Source organism: Arachis hypogaea, chromosome 13 (genome assembly GCF_003086295.3).
Source record: "Arachis hypogaea cultivar Tifrunner chromosome 13, arahy.Tifrunner.gnm2.J5K5, whole genome shotgun sequence".
Classification (NCBI taxonomy): domain Eukaryota; kingdom Viridiplantae; phylum Streptophyta; class Magnoliopsida; order Fabales; family Fabaceae; genus Arachis; species Arachis hypogaea.
This window is the reverse complement of record NC_092048.1, coordinates 100,229,464-100,246,311: the sequence shown is the minus strand read 5'-3', so window position 1 is coordinate 100,246,311 and position 16,848 is coordinate 100,229,464. Positions and strand designations below refer to the sequence as shown.

At 37.9% G+C, this 16,848-nt stretch overlaps 2 protein-coding genes across 2 annotated transcripts; both read left to right on the top strand.

Moving 5' to 3' along the window:
* Positions 1–11,982: 11,982 nt before the first annotated feature.
* LOC112735161 (uncharacterized) lies at positions 11,983–13,948 on the top strand. The gene is made up of 4 exons (XM_072210801.1): positions 11,983–12,925; positions 13,091–13,659; positions 13,768–13,836; positions 13,937–13,948. Exons 1-4 carry the CDS (start codon positions 11,983–11,985, stop codon positions 13,946–13,948), a joined length of 1,593 nt encoding a protein of 530 aa, XP_072066902.1.
* Positions 13,949–13,959: 11 nt separating this feature from the next.
* Positions 13,960–14,451, top strand: LOC140177654 (uncharacterized mitochondrial protein AtMg00860-like). The gene has a single exon (XM_072210800.1). The coding sequence runs from the start codon at positions 13,960–13,962 to the stop codon at positions 14,449–14,451; it is 492 nt and encodes a 163-aa protein (XP_072066901.1).
* Positions 14,452–16,848: the final 2,397 nt, after the last annotated feature.

Genomic DNA, 16,848 nt, shown 5'->3' with positions numbered 1-16,848 from the left:
TTCTCAAGTTCGGCTGCCATGTCTGCCTCTTTTTCGAAATTTGCTGTAAGGTCCTCTCTGGAGTGTTGTGCTTTAGCTTCTCTTAGCTTCCTCTTCAGAGTCCTTTCAGGTTCAGGATCAGCTTCAACAAGAATATCTTTATCCCTGTTCCTGCTCATATGAAAAAGAAGAGAACAAAGAGAGAAGAGGAACCCTATATGTCACAGTATAGAGATTCCTTTATGTGTCAGAGGAAAAAAAAGAATAGAAGAGTAAGGTAGAGAGAATAAGAAGAATTCGAACACAAAGAGAGGGAGAGGGTTCGAATTATTAGATGAGTAGAAGAGAAATGTTAGTAAATAAATAAAATAAATAGAAAGAGATGAGAGAGAGTATTCGAATTTTAAGAAGAGGAAAAAGAAAAATATTTTTATTTTTATTTAATTAATTAAGTTAGTTTCGAAAATTTGAAAAAGAAATACAAGAAAATTAAAAACTAAAACAATTAGTTAATTAAAAAGATTTTTGAAAAAGTGTTTAGTGATTTTCGAAAATTAGAAGTGGAAAAGTTAGGTGGTTTTTAAAAAGATAAGAAATAGTAAACTTTTTAAAACTAAAACAAACAAGTCAAGTAGTTAGTTGAAAAAGATTTGAAAATAAATTTTGAAAAGATAAGAAGTTAGAAAAAGATTTTGAAATTAAAATTTTAAAAAGATATGATTGAAATTTATTTTGAAAAAGAATTGAAAAAGAAATTAAAAAGATTTGATTTTTCAAACTAAAGTTGATGACTTGACTAACAAGAAACTAAAAGATATGATTCTAGACTTTAAAGATTGAACCTTTCTTAACAAGAAAGTAACAAACTTGAAATTTTTGAATCAAAACATTAATTGTTAGCAAGGATTTTCGAAAATATGAAATAAAATTAAGAAAAAGATTTTGAAAAATTATTTTTAAAATTTTCGAAAATATTAAAAGAAAAATGAAAAAGATTTTGAAAAATTTTAAGAATGAAATTCGAAAATCATAAAAAAAATGAAAAAGAATTGATTTTGAAAAAGATTTGAAAAGATAAAGTTTTTAAATTGAAAATTTTGACTTGACTAACAAGAAACAACTAAGGAAAAGATATTTTTTTTTTACTTTTGAATTTTTAATGAGGAGAGAGAAAAATAACAAACTGAAACAAAACATAAAAAATTAAGATCAACACAAATAATGCATGCAAGAACACTTTGAATGTTAAGATGAACACCAAGAACACTTTGAAGATCATGATGAACATCAAGAACATATTTTTGAAAATTTTTAAGAAAAGAAAGACATGCAAGACACCAAACTTAAGAACTTTTGTACTAGGGACACTAACAATTTGAAAATGCATATGAAAAACAAGAAAAGACACAAAACAAGAAAATGTAAAAATCAAACAAAGAAAATCATCAAGAACAATTTGAAGATCATGAAGAACATAATGCATGAATTTTCGAAAATTCTAAAAAAAAATTAAATTAAAAAAAATGCAGTTGACACTAAACTTAAAATTTGACACAAGACTTAAACAAGAAACACACAATTTTTTTGGTTTTTATAATTTTATTAAACTTTTTGTATTTTTTCGAAATTATTTTGGAAAAAGAAAATAAAGAAATTCAAAATTTTTAATGAGAATTTCAGGATTCATACAATGTTAGTCTAAAGTTTCGGTCTAAAAGAATTAGACATGGCCAAATGGCCAGCCAAGCTTTAGCACAGAATTATAATGAGAATCCAAAGCCTCCTCCAATAGCTGCAATGATAAGTGGAAGCTTCGGTCCAAAAGAATTAGACATGGCTTAATAGCCAGCCAAGCTTCAACATATCATCATGGAGCTCTAAGGTGGAATTCATTCTTAAAATTTTTGAAGAACATTTTTTTCGAAAACTTTTTTTTTTTTGAAATATTTTTAAAAACTTTTTGAAAAGAAAATAAAGGTTGAAACAAGAAAGAAGGTTACCTAATCTAAGCAACAAGATGAACCATCAGTTGTCCAAACTCGAACAATCCCCGGCAATGGCGCCAAAAACATGGTAAACGGAATTATGATCACACTTTTCACAACTTCGGTAGAACTAACCAGCAAGTGCACTGGGTCGTCCAAGTAATAAAACCTTACGCGAGTAAGGGTCGATCCCACGGAGATTGCCGGCTTGAAGAAAGCTATGGTCATCCTGTAAATCTTAGTCAGGCGAATTCAATTGGTTGAGTTTGATAATTGAAAGATAAATAAAACGTAAATTAAAATAAAGATACTTATGTAATTCATTAGTGGGAATTTCAGATAAGCGTTTGGAGATGATTTGTTGCTTCTGAACCTCTGCTTTCCTATTGTCTTCATCCAATCATGCGTGCTCCCTTCCATGGCAAGTTGCATGTTGGTGGATCACCGTTGTCAATGGCTGCCATCCGTCCTCTCAGTGAAAATGGTCCAGGCACAGCTTCCGTATGGCTAATTATCTGTCAGATCTCTCGTCTCGGATGAAGAATACCAGGCACAGCTACCGCACGGCTAATCATCTGTTGGTTCTCACTTATGTCGGAATAGGATCTCTCTATCCTTTTGCACACTGTCACTGCGCCCAACATTCATGAGTTTGAAGCTCGTTTGTTCTAGCCTTTACCACGAAGGTTTTGATCTCTGTGAGTTCAACTGCTCTGTAATCAGGAGATGCAAGTCAAAGTCACGATGTTGAACATCATGTAGACCGCTAGTGGTTGTTAGGCACGCGGATCTTGGCTAAGCGAGTAATGAAGATAGTGGGTGATTGTCACGGGTCACCTCTTCATTCTGACTTAACTGAATTAAGAACGAGAGTATATCTTGGAGAAGAGACATGCGTTAATTGAAAGAGAAACAATAGTACTTTCATTAATTCATGAAGAACAGCAAAGCTCTGCACCTTAATCTATGAGGTGTAGAAATTCCACTGTAAAAAATATATAAGAGAAAAATGTCTTGGCATGGCCGTGTGGCCAGCCTCCAAATGTGAAAAATGGCATAAGATGATATGAATACAATAGTAAAAAGTCCTATTTATACTAAACTAGTTACTAAAGATTACAGAAAATAAGTAACTAAGTGCAGATAGTGCAGAAATCCACTTCCGGGGCCCACTTGGTGTGTGCTTGGGCTGAGCATTGAGCTTTACACGTGCATAGGCCTTTTCTAGAGTTAAACGCAAGCTTGGATGCCAGTTTGGGCGTTTAACTCCAGTTCTGGTGCCAGTTCCGGCGTTTTACGCCAAAAAATGGGTCTCTAGCTGGCGTTGAATGCCAGTTTGGGCCATCAAATCTTGGGCAAAGTATGAACTATTATACATTGCTGGAAATCCCAAGATGTTAGCTTTCTAGCCCAATTGAGAACGCATCAATTGGACTTCTGTAGCTCCAGAAAAATGCATTTGAGTGCAGGGAGTTCAGAATCTAGCAGCATCTACAGTCCTTTCTCAGTCTCTGAATCAGATTTTTACTCAGGTCCCTCAATTTCGGCCAGAAAATACCTGAAATTATAGAAAAACACAAAAACTCATAGTAAAGTCCAGAAATGTGATTTTTTCATAAAAACTAATAAAAATATAATAAAAAGTAACTAAAACATACTAAAAAACTACCTAAAAACAATGCCAAAAAGCGTATAAATTATCCGCTCATCAACAGGGTATTGAGCTACCTCCTCTCCCCGACTCTCCCACTTCCGATGCAGAGGATCGCGAGGCAGAGCACGGGGAGGAGCATGTTGAGCAGCCGATTCAGCAGGAGGCACCTCCACAGACGCAGGCTACTCAGGAGACTCAGCAGCCTCCCGGGGAGCCAGTGCCCCAGACTGAGATTCGGCCGGAGCCAGATGCGACTATTGACCCTCACATGAGCCCGATCAGTAGCATCGAGGATGATGCTTCATCTTAAGTGTGGGGAGGTCACCGTCGTCGCCGTCGGTGGATTTGGTGAACATTTTCGGACACTATCACTTAGTTCACCTTATTTTGCTTTATTTTGCACTATTTTGGGATTATTGTACATATTTGCTATTGTGGATACTTTTATTTTGGTTGTTGCACACTTTTATTGTATATATTGTATTTTAGCCTTGTGGCTGTGATTTGAAAAATGTTTTGAACTGTTGAAACCTTAGTTAAACCCTTTGTGCATAAAAGAATTTGTTTTGATTGATAAAGAGGGTAAACTAGGGAATTTTAGAACTTCTTAATCACAACATTGCATTTAGAATAAGCTTAATCAAAACAATGAATTTTTCTAAGGAATTTATAAAAAGGGGTACCACCCCAATTGAGTGAAAATTTTTTATGGAGCTTGCATGGATTTATACCTTTGAGGATCATGTTTTGAGTTAAGAACACAAGATTGTGAGTTTTGAGCCTATTGTGTGGTTACATCTTATAACCACTTATTTTCCTTCTTGTGTGAAATTGTTCTTTTCCTATGATTATGATCCTTGATTTATTTAATTCTATATGTCCAATTATTCCTTGTATTCATGCATTTATATAATTGAGGCTATTATTTCATTAGCCCACTTACCTAAATAGCCTACCTTTTACTCTCCATTGTTAACCAATTTTGAGCCTACGCTTAACCCAATTGTTCTTTATTTTAGCACATTACAAGCCTAAAGCGGAAAACAATAAAGTCCCTTGTTTGGATCTTTGATTAGCTTAGGCTAGTGAGAGTGTTTTATATTCAAGTTTGGGGAGGTTAGGAACATTGGTTAGGATAAAAGGGTACTTTGTAATTGTATATTTGGGAATTGGGTGCACACTCATGTATTGATTAAATGTATAGACCTTATACATTGGTGTTCTTGTATATAGTTTTAAAAGAAAGAAAAAAATGAGAAAAACAAAAGAAAAGAAAAAAAAAAATATATATATATATATATATATATATATATATATATATATATATATATATATATATATATGAAAAAAAAAGAAAGAGAAAAAGAAAAGAAAGAAATAACAAGGGGACAAAATGCCCCAAAGTAAAGTCCAATAAGAGTCAATGCATAAATGTTGTGAAAATCAAAAGAAAATACATGAGTATGTGGAAAAGTGAAGTATGGGTAGTTAGTTAAGAACTTAATTGCATAGGTTATCATAGGTTAGGTGGGAAAGTTTGGGCTAATCAAAGATTCAAATTCTAGTCCACTTATCCATATATGATCCTACCTTGACCCTAGCCCCATTACAACCTTATGGAAAAGACCTCATGATATTTGTATGCATGCATTGAATAATTGTTGATTGTTAGATGAAGAACAAATTTTGGAAAGCATGATTAGGGGAGAATTGAGTGAATCAGCCCCTAAACACTTAAGTGACTAGAGCGGATACACATCCGGTGAGGGTTCGATTGCTCAATTGCATGTATTCACCACCATCATTCTATTCATGCAAGTTTGTAAACCATTGTTGATAATTCAACTCAATTGTGGGTTGGATTTTGATTCTCATTAATCTAGCCCTTATGCTTATATATATTCTATTGGAAGTTGATTTGTTTTGACCAAGCATTTGCATCCATGTAGATAGTTGCACTTAGATAGTTTGCATTTAGATAGTTTAGTTGCATTGAATAAATGTCATACCCCTTGCTTCATTCTTGGTTTAGCATGAGAACATGCTAAGGTTTAAGTGTGGGGAGGTTGATAAACCCCCTTTTTAGGGTTTACCTTGTGTTGAATTTAGAGCATTTTGATAACCTTTCCTCACATTTATTCAATGAAATAGCATGATTTTGTGATTGTCTCCTTATTTGTGCTTAGATGTGAAAACATACTTTTTAGACCTTTAATTTGATGATTTTATCTTCCTTTGATTCCACTAGATACCTTGATGTGTTTGCTAGTGATTTCAGATTGAAAAGGGCTAGGAAAGGATCAAAGGAGTGGAAGGAAAGCATACAAAGTGGAGAAATCATGAAAAGTCAAAGATTTGGAAAAAGCCCACGGGCGCGCGCACTATGCGCCTACGCGCGGATTGCGAAATGCTCCAGGGACGCGTACGCACGCTGTGCACGTACGCGCCGAAGGCCGCACGTGATTTTTAAAGAAGAACTTGTGCCTGGCAATTTTGGAGGGTTTCTGTCCCCATTTGGAGCTGAGTTTTTGGCGGAAAAAGGCTAAATAGACCAAGGAATGAAGGGGAAGACATCAATAGACAATACACACTTAGACACTAGTTTAGTTTTAGTTTAAGTTTTTGGAGGAAAAGTTAGTTTTAGAGAGAGAAGCTCTCTCTTCTCTCTAGGATTAGGATTAGGTTAGATCTAGATTAGGAATTCTTAGATCAAGGTTAATTTCATGCTTAGATTTACTTTTCCTTTATCAATTCTTCTTCTTCTACATCTCTTCTCTCTAGTTTAGTATTTAATTCTTGTAATTTTCTACTTTTATGTTGATGCACTTTTGTTCTTCCATTTTCCTTTTAATGCAATTCATGTTTTGATTTCCTTTATTGTTCATTTGATTTGTTATTGTTTAATTCCTTGCAATTGAGTAGTGTAGATTTACTTTCCTTGCAATTTTACTATGCTTTTCTTTTGTGCCTTCCAAGTGTTTGATAAAATGCTTGGTTGGATTTTAGAGTAGAATTTTATACTCATGGCTTGGGATGGTAACTTAGGAACTCTTGAGTTACTAATGTCCAAGTGATTGATGATTGGGAGCCATTAACTCTACTTCTCACTAATTGATTTGGTGGAGAGCTAGGACTTATGGACTTGGATTGATATAGCTCATTTGACTTTCCTTTACTAGTTAGAAGATGGTTTAATGGGGTTGATCCTTGCCAATTCTCATGTTGTGGTTAGTGATAGGGATAGAGATCCTTGACCACCAAACCTTGCCAAGGCCTTTTTGTTAGTTGTTAGATTATTTTCATTGCCATTTACATTTCATGTCTCTTACCCCAAAAAAACCCCAAAAATATACAATTCATAACCAATAACAAGAACACTACCCTGCAATTCCTTTGAGAGACGATCCGAGATTTAAATACTTTGGTTATTAGGATTATTAGGGTTTTGTACTTGTGACAAACAAAATTTTTGTATGAAAGGATTATTGTTGGTTTAGAAACTATACTTTACAACGAGACTTCATTAGTGAATTCTAAACCGTCAAAAATCCTGTTCATCAATGACTCCTTCCATTCTATGTAGCACAGAGGACCGTGTAAATTTTTAAGTATGGGGAGCTCAACCGATTAGACCGGCTGTTGGGTGAAAAGTTTTCCTTCCGAACACTTCTATTTTGATTTTTATTATGCTTTTCGGATATTTGTGTATATATTCTGCTATTTTGAGTACCTTTTAGTATATTGCACTTTTTATTTGTATTTTGTATATATTTTAGATACTTATTCTAATTTTGGCATATTTTGGTTTGTATATATTTTTATCTTTTAGTTGTGATTGGATAATGTGATGATTGGACCTAGTTTACTTTCCTTAATAAATATGATGATTTGGATGGATAGAGAATAGGAAAAGAACCTAGAATTTTTTATTTTTCATCCAACCACGTTATATATATAATAAGCTTAGTCAAAATTAATTTTCAAGACAATTTTTATAGGACAACCCATTGATTTGGGTTTAGAATTTTCATTGAACTTGCTTAAAATTTAATTGTGTAATAGAGATTAGAGCTAGAACACACAACCAAGTGAGATTTGAGGTTTAATGTGTGGTTGCATCATATTAACCACCATTTTGTTCTTGTGTGTGTTATTCTCTCTCTATGATTATAATCTTTAACTTATTTAATTGTTTATGTCTAATATTTTGTGTATGAATGTATTTACATGATTGAGGCCCTTACTTCATTTTAACTCACTTACCCAAATGAGCTTACCCTTTTATCTTGTATTGTTAACCAATCTTGAGCCTATTTAACCCCATTTTGTTTTTACTTTTAGCACATCACTACCCTTAAGTGAAAAATAATAAATTTTCTTAATTTGGATCCTTGATTAGCTTAGTGTAAGAACCGTAAATAATAACTGGTTAATTAAGTGATTAATTACCCAAATTAGATTCCGGAAAGTTAGAGTGAGAATTTGAGGATTTAAAGGTGATTTCCGGACTCAGTAGGTTTTTCTAAGTCAGAAAATGTGCTTTCTGCAAAAAACTATGAAAACCCGCGAACCGGCAGTTGAACCGATTGAACCGGTTCAAGTCTGCCCGGTACCGCATGAGAAAAAGTGAAAACCGGCAAAAACCTTAGAAAAATGTTAGAAATGGAAAACCGGGCATTAATTTTAAAGGTTTGGTCCGAAGTTGGGCCAAACGGGCTAAAAACGCTAACAGATTAGACCGGGCCCAAGTTAGGCCCAAGCCCAACATATAAAAGGCTCATTAAATGAACCAAATCAGCACACACACACACACATAAACACAACACTCATGCTGAATTGAAGAGAGGAAGAAGAAACCCTTTGGTTACTATTCATCATCTTCTTCCAAGGCTCATATCTTGAGCTAGAGAGCTCCGATTTACGTGCCGTCAGCGGCTACGCATTCCTTGCGGAGAGCTCTACACATCCCATATAAGAAACTGGTAAGAAAATTCCTCTCAGTTTCTCTTCTCAAAATTTTGAGTATATAGGGTTTTTGATTAAATGAGTTTTTGTGATTCTTGGTGTTTAGGTTTGCTCTAATCCTTGCTTAGCCTTGGATTCTTGCTAGCAAAACTGTTGGAGGAGGTAAGAGCCACTAAACCCTTGGAAAATTATGTTTAATTAGAACCCTAGGTTGATTTGAGGTGATTTATATGTATATAGCTTGATTATTGTGGCTTTGGGAGCTTTTGGAACTAATTGTGCTTATTGGAGTGGATTTGAAAGCTTGGATTGTGGTTGGAAGATTACTTGTGCTAAGTTGGAATTTGGTTGCATAAAGAGAATTGGCCAAGGTATGGTTTCAGTTTCCTATATGTAGTATATAATATTCATGGACACATAGGCTAGTGACCAATAAGATAGGTTGAACTAAAATGATGGTTGCTGTGTTAAATGTTGATGAATTGATGAATGTTGGGTTGATTGTGATGAATTTTAATGATATGATGTTGTTGAATGATTGTATGGATTGGAAGTTGGTTCCTTATGATAATTGTAGTATGATGATTTATGAAATGGTGAGTGTGATGGTGATTTTGTTCATAAGTGTTATATGGTTGATGTTGGAAGTGGAAATAAGGAAATGAAAAGGAGAATGTAGTAAGGTTAGTGTATTATGATACAATAGGTACATTTTGATGAAAAATGGAGTTTTGGAATGGTATGGTAAAGGTTGGAATGTGTATGATAATAAATTGTGTAAGTTATGAAGTTTGGTGAAATTGAGTTTTTGATGAACTTTGTACAATCATAACTTTTGCCTCGATTTTTGAAATTGATTGAAATTTATTTATGATTAAAGATCTTTGAAAACTCTTTAAATCGATAAAAAATTTGTGAAAATTGGAATTTTGTAGGGGCAGTTATGATCCTTCAAAGTTGGTGTTAAAAATCTAAAATTCTACAAAGTTACAGAATTTCAAGATTTGCTGATGTGTGCGGGCGCACACTCTCGTTCGGGCGCACACCCCTGCCAGTATGTCGACCTGTGCGGACGCACACACCTGTGCGCACGCACAGGCAGGGAAGTGCATTCTGTTCGCAGCACCAGTACATCTTGTGCGCGCACACATCTATGAAAAAACTTCAACCTGTGCAGACGCACACGTCGGAAAGGTCAGTCTGTTGGGGGCGCTGGCACAGGTTGTGCGAGTGCACAGATCCTTTTAAAATTTATACCTGTGCGTACGCACACATTTCAAAACTTTAGGAGTGTGCGCATGCACAGACCCTTGTGCGGCCACACACATCCTGTTTCTAATCAAAATTTTAATTATTTTTAACTATTCTACCTTCCCAACATGGTTGTAAGCTTCTAAAACACCATTTTAAAACTTATGGGCTTAACTTTGAGTATTGGAACAGGGGATGTAACCTAAGGTTTCTAGAACACGGTTTTATGATAAATTAGAAAACGGAGGTCTAGGTTTCTGGCGTGCTGAGAATGATTTGACGTTGGGTGGAGGATGAGTGATATATGAGATACAGAATGATGAACCTTTGACATTGGAAAATTGAGTTATGAAAGGGACAGTGGTTGAGAGGAGTCGAGGACTCGGATTGAGACGATGGATCTCTGTATACTGAAAATGTTTTCTGAAAGCCACTGAAATATTATTTTTACTGAGAATATGAGATGCTATGCGCCCGGCAGGGACAGCGGTTGGATCCCGCCTGTCGAGGTAGCGGCGGCGGCGTAAAGACGGTGGTTCATCCCGCTTGCGTTGAGATGTGAGGTCTGTGGCAAGAGTATCCCGCTCGCATCCCTTCGGACTTATAGAGCGTGCAGGCGCCAGTACCTAGACAGTGATCTGGGCACTATATCTCGGGGGTTTCCATATGAGTAATCCGAAGGGCGACGTCTCCATGGAGATGTGTCGGGTTGGCAGTTGAACCGACAATGTGATATCACAGCCAGTAGGGAAGGCATTCATCATATGCATTTTCTACCTGTTTGTATGCTTTGTTTACTTGTAATGGTTTGCCTAATTGAATAACATGCCTAATTGCTATCTGAATTAATTGCTTTATATGCTTATACTTGTGAGTTACTTGCATTGTATATTACTTGTGCTTTCTACTGGGATTGAGGAGGTTCAGAAGGCGGTGGCGATGGGATCGCATGGAGAATCGGTTGGTGAAGGCTGTGGGACAGTGGTGTTTGGTTAGAGTAGATATCCCTAAGATAGATTACCTTATTTATTAAGTTAAGGTGGACATATTCATGCTTAATTGTTTTAGTATGCTTTAAGTTGAATCTTATGATGGATATGGAGCTTAGGATTGCCTTTGGCGTCCCGGGGTCTTATATCCTACATTACTGGGAACTGTTACCATACTGAGAACCTCCAGTTCTCATACCATATCTTTGTTGTATTTTTCAGATGCAGGTCGCAACCCACCTCGGTGAGTTGCTTTGGATGGTGACAAAAGCGGAGGATCTTGGATTATTTTGGAGTCTTTTTGGTTATCTATTTATACATCTCTCTTTTGTATTTTGTTTAGCCTAGAGGCTTGTATTATGAGAAAAAAACTTATATAAGCTATTTTTTTAAACCGTCAGGTTTCTATATGGTCTGTATATGGTTAGCCGGCTTAAACTCTGCGAGTCGAGGCTAGTTTCTTATGATATTATATTATTATACTATTACCTTGTTTATATCACTTCTGTTTCTTATGCCTTATGATAGTACGCTTTGCACTTTTCAAATCCAATATTTGAGCTATATCTTTCATCGGGCTTCTAGATATTATATTATTCTTCTATGTTATACGTATGAGATGTAGAACTATCGTACTCTCTAGTTAACCTTTGCTTTACGACGCGAGGTAAGGCTTAGGCTAATTAGGGTGTTACATTTAGTGGTATCAGAGCGGTTCGTCCTCGTGAGCCTGAGGGATGGACCGATTGTGCTTCGTTGCATACTCTGTGTGTCTTTTCTTTGATGCTATTAGGTTATCTACTTGATATATACATAGCATGCTTGTTTGTGAGTGCCTGTTTGGGATAATTGAAGTACTAGGCTTTTGATATTGAGACTGATCACCTTGATATAGATTGTTTGGTGTAGACAAGAACCCTACATGGCCACTCGCAGGCGAGGTCGAACACGTACGCAAGAGAGTAGGAATGAGCAACCAACTGATAACCATGCCGAGTTCATGGCAGCCATGGCTAACTTAGCAAACACCATGGAAGCGAATGCTGCTGCGACTTTGCAAGCAGTGCAGAGATTGGGCTAACCGGCTGGGAATGGGAATGGCGAAGGGAATGCCAATGATAATACTGAGGGTAATGGCGATAACACGGGAGGAGTTTCGATGACCTTGGTAACGTTTCTCAAGGTTCATCTACCAACTTTCCAAGGATCCACAAATCCTGTTAAAGCGGACCACTGGTTCCAGGCTATAGAGCGTGCTTTACAGGCGCAGCATGTTCCACTCAATCAATATGTAGAGTTTGCCGCTTATCAGCTAGCGGGAGAATCCCAACCCTGGTGGCAAGCTGAGTGTCGTTTGCTACAGCTTCAGAATGCCGACATTCCATGGGAGGTGTTCCAAATGGCTTTCTACAAAAAATACTTCCCTGAGTCTGCAAGGGAAGCGAAGGATATGGAGCTAATGCAGCTGAAGCAAGGTTCCATGTCTGTGGCAGAGTACACTAACAAGTTCGAAGAGCTTTGTAGGTTTTCTCGGGTGTGTCAGGGTGACTCGGAGACTTACGAGAGCTGGAGCTGCGTTAAGTATCAGAGGGGTTTGAAGGACAACATTATGACTGCTGTGGCACCTATGGAGATCCGTGTCTTTTCTGACTTAGTGAATAAGGCTAGAGTAGTGGAAGAATATGCCAAGACCGTGGTGGCATCTAAGGACACTCATGAAGGGAGTTCTAGTCGTGGGCGTAGCAAGTACTTCCATCTGAGAGGACAAAGTTTCAAGAGAGGAGGATATGCACCTCAAGGCCAAGGGGGCTTCAGAAAGAACAATCAGAATCAGTTTCAGTATGCTAGGGGAAGAGGAAATCAGAGTAAGAGTTCTCCGGATTTTGCTTGTAATGGTTGTGAATATTTTCACGCTTATGACTCATGCAAGATTGGTATAGGTGAGTGCTTCAACTGTGGGTTGCCTGGCCACATTGCAAAGGACTGCCCTCGTGGGAGGAATCAGAATGCGGGCCAGAATCAGCATCAAGGTCGAGTCTTTGCTGTGAATGCCAAGGATGCTTCTAAGGCGGATCCGTTGATGAGAGCTATATGTCTAGTTGGTAATAAATCCTTAGTTGCATTATATGATACTGGAGCTTCGCATTCGTTTATTTCATTTGCTAAAGTTGAGGAATTAGGCTTGAAAGTGTCAGAGTTACCTTTTGATCTGCATGTACATACTCCGCATCAAACAGTTATGACTAGGTCAAGTTGTAGACAAGTAGGTTTCAAGCTTGAGAATAGATATTTTGTGGATGATTTGATCTGTTTACCAATGGTGGGACTTGAAATGATTTTGGGGTTTGATTGGTTGTCAAAGAATCGGGTTTTGTTGGATTGTTTTGAACGGACAATTCGGTTTATGCCGGAAGGAGAAAATGGAGCAGTGGTAGCTACAGGGTATTGCTTGAACTCTGTAATGGTGTATTGTAGAGGGGAGGAGTGTCAGGGTTATATTCTGTTTGCTGTGAATGCGTTGGGTGATGCCCAGAACTTAGATAAGATACCGGTAGTTAGAGATTTTCCAGAAGTGTTCCCGGAAGATATCCCTGAGTTTCCACCTCAAAGGAAAATTGAATTTGAGATCGAATTGGTGCCAGGAGCTGGACCAGTGTCGATTGCACCGTATAGAATGGCTTCGATAGAGCTGGCAGAGTTAAAGACTCAGTTGGAAGAGATTTTGAACAAGGGGTTCATTCGGCCGAGTGTATCACCGTGGGGAGCGCCAGTTTTATTGGTGAAGAAGAAAGATGGAGGAATGCGTTTGTGTGTAGATTATAGACAGTTGAATAAAGTGACTGTGAAGAATAAGTATCCGCTACCAAGGATAGATGACTTAATGGATCAATTGCAAGGAGCTGGAGTGTTTTCCAAGATTGATTTGAGATCTGGTTACCATCAGATAAGGGTGAAGGAGGATGATATTCCTAAGACTGCGTTTAGGACACGCTATGGACACTACGAGTTTGTGGTAATGTCCTTTGGGTTAACGAATGCACCTGCTGTTTTCATGGATTACATGAACAGAGTCTTTCGTCCCTTTTTGGACAAATTTGCGGTGGTTTTCATAGATGATATCTTAGTTTATTCTAAAATGGTGAAAGAGCATGAGGAGCACTTGAGGATTGTGTTGCAAATTCTGAAGGAGCAGAAGTTGTATGCTAAGTTGTCAAAGTACGAGTTCTGGAAGGAGGAAGTAAAGTTCTTAGGCCACGTGGTGAGTAAAGGAGGAATAGCTGTAGATCCTTCTTCTAAGGTAGAAGCGGTGATGGAATGGAAAAGACCGATGACTATGACGGAAGTCAGGAGCTTTTTGGGTTTAGCCGGATATTACCGGAGATTTATCGAAGGATTTTCCCGGATTACGCTACCAATGACAAAGCTGACAAGGAAAGAAGTGCCATTCGTGTGGACATCAGAGTGTGAAGAGAGTTTTCAGACTTTAAAGCAGAGATTAACTTCAGCACCTGTTTTGATCTTGCCGGAACCGCATGAACCGTTTGAAGTGTACTGTGACGCTTCCTTGAAGGGTTTGGGTTGCGTGTTGATGCAACACCGAAACGTGGTGGCTTACGCATCGTGTTAGCTGAGACCGCATGAGATAAATTACCCCACTCATGACTTGGAATTAGCGGCGATTGTGTTTGCATTGAAGATTTGGAGACACCACTTGTACGGAGTAAGGTTTAGCGTCTTTTCTGATCATAAGAGTCTCAAGTATATCTTTGATCAGAATAAGCTAAATATGCGCCAGAGAAGGTGGATGGAGTTGCTTAAGGATTATGATTTCGAGTACCCTGGAAAGGCTAACGTAGTAGCAGATGCTCTGAGTCAGAAATCTTTAACAATTTCTTGGATGAGGATTAAGGAAGAGGAGCTAGTAGATAAGTTCGTGGATCTTAAGCTGGATATTGGTGAAGTTTCCAGAAGAGCTTGTTTGAACCAGCTATAAATCTCAAGCACGTTTAAATCAAAAATACAAAGGGCTCAGCAAGATGAGCAGAATCTTCAATAATTGTTCCAACCAGTTGGTGATAAGAGGCGTGAAGAATTCACTAAGGATGATGAAGGGTTATGGAGATACAAGAGAAGAATTTGCATACCGGATGTTGGGAGTTTGAGACAAGATTTATTGTCGGAGGCTCACAATAGTGGGTTTTCCATTCATCCCGGAAGCACGAAGATGTATTATAATTTAAAGAAAATGTTCTGGTGGCCGGGGATGAAGGGTGATATAGCAACAGTAGTATCCAAATGTTTGACTTACCAGAAGGTAAAGATAGAGCACCAAAAACCGTCAGGAATGCTACAACCACTTGAGATTCCTCAGTGAAAGTGGGAAAGAATTGCTATGAATTTTGTGACCGGTTTACCAAGGACTAGGTCGGAATTTGATGCGATTTGGGTGATCGTGGATCGTTTAACCAAATGCGCTCATTTTCTGCCTATTCGAGTGAACTATTCTATGGAAGATTTAGCAAGATTGTACATCAAGGATATAGTAAGATTACATGGTGTGCCGTCAAGCATAATATCAGATCGTGACCCCCGATTCACCTCAAGGTTTTGGGGAGCTTTCCAAAGAGCTTTCGGTACGAAGCTATGTCTTAGTACCACATATCATCCGCAGACAGATGGACAATCAGAAAGGACTATTCAGACGTTGGAAGATATGCTAAGAGCATATGTTTTGGATCAACCCAGTAGTTGGGATCGTTACATGCTGTTGGTGGAGTTTGCATATAACAACAGTTTTCATGCGAGCATTGGGATGGCTCCGTATGAGGCTTTGTATGGATGGAAGTGCCAGTCTCCACTTGTTGGTATGAATCTGGTGAAGCAAGTGTATTGGGCCCAGATGTGGTAGCAGAGACTACTAAGAAGATTAAGAGAATACGAGAAAGGATTTTGACTGCTCAAAGTCGACAAAAGAGTTATGCGGATCAGAGAAGGAAACCGTTAGAGTTTGAAGTAGGAGAACATGTATTCCTTAAGGTTACACTGACAACTGGGATTGGAAGAGCAATCAAGACCAAGAAGTTGAATCCAAGATACATAGAACCATTTGAGATTCTAAAGAGATTTGGGCCGGTGGCGTATCAAGTCGCTTTGCCACCTCATCTGTCTAACTTGCATGACGTATTCCACGTGTCACAGCTCCGTAAGTACACGTCGGATGCGGCTCATGTGTTGGAGCCTGAGTCGGTTGAGTTAAAGGAGAACTTAACGAATGCCAGTGAGAATCGATGACACTAGTGTAAAGAAGCTGCGAGGAAAGGAAGTCTCATTGGTTAAAGTTTCTTGGGAGCGAGCCAGAGTAGAAGAACACACTGGGGAATTGGAGTCTGAAATGCGGAAGGATTTTCACAAACTTTTCTCAGGTAATTCAAATTTTGAGGGAAAAATTTCTTATTTGGTGGGAAGAATGTAAGAACCGTAACTAATCAAACGGTTAATTAAGTGATTAATTGACCAAATTAGATTCCGAAAAGTTAGAGTGAGAATTTGAGGATTTAAAGGTGATTTTCGGACTCAGTAGGTTTTTCTAAGTCAGAAAATGTGCTTTCTGCAAAAAACCATGAAAAACCGCGAACTGACAGTTGAACCAGTTCAAGTCAGCCCGGTACCGCATGAGAAAAGTGAAAACCGGCGAAAACCTTAGAAAAATGTTAGAAATGGAAAACCGGGCGTTAATTTTAAAGGTTTTGCCCGAATTTGGGCCAAACAGGCTAAAAACGCTAACAGGTTAGACAGGACCCAAGTTGGGCCCAAGCCCAATAGATAAAAGGCTCATTAAATGAACCAAATCAGCACACACACACATAAACACAACACTCATGCTGAATGGGAGAGGAAGAAGAAACCCTTTGGTTACTATTCATCATCTTCTTCCAAAGCTCATATCTTGAGCTAGAAAGCTCCAATTTGCGTGCCGTCAGTAGCTACGCGTTCCTTGCGAAAAGCTCTACACATTCCATATAAG

Excerpts from the sequence above, each read along its gene's own strand:
- LOC140177654 (XM_072210800.1), top strand. The coding sequence starts at position 13,960 with ATGGTGAAAGAGCATGAGGAGCACTTGAGGATTGTGTTGCAAATTCTG.
- LOC112735161 (XM_072210801.1), top strand. The coding sequence starts at position 11,983 with ATGACCTTGGTAACGTTTCTCAAGGTTCATCTACCAACTTTCCAAGGA. Across the intron at positions 12,926-13,090 it reads GAGAGCTATATGTCTAGTTG|GTTTCAAGCTTGAGAATAGA; the intron begins GTAATAAATCCT and ends GTAGACAAGTAG. Across the intron at positions 13,660-13,767 it reads ATTATAGACAGTTGAATAAA|ATAAGGGTGAAGGAGGATGA; the intron begins GTGACTGTGAAG and ends GGTTACCATCAG.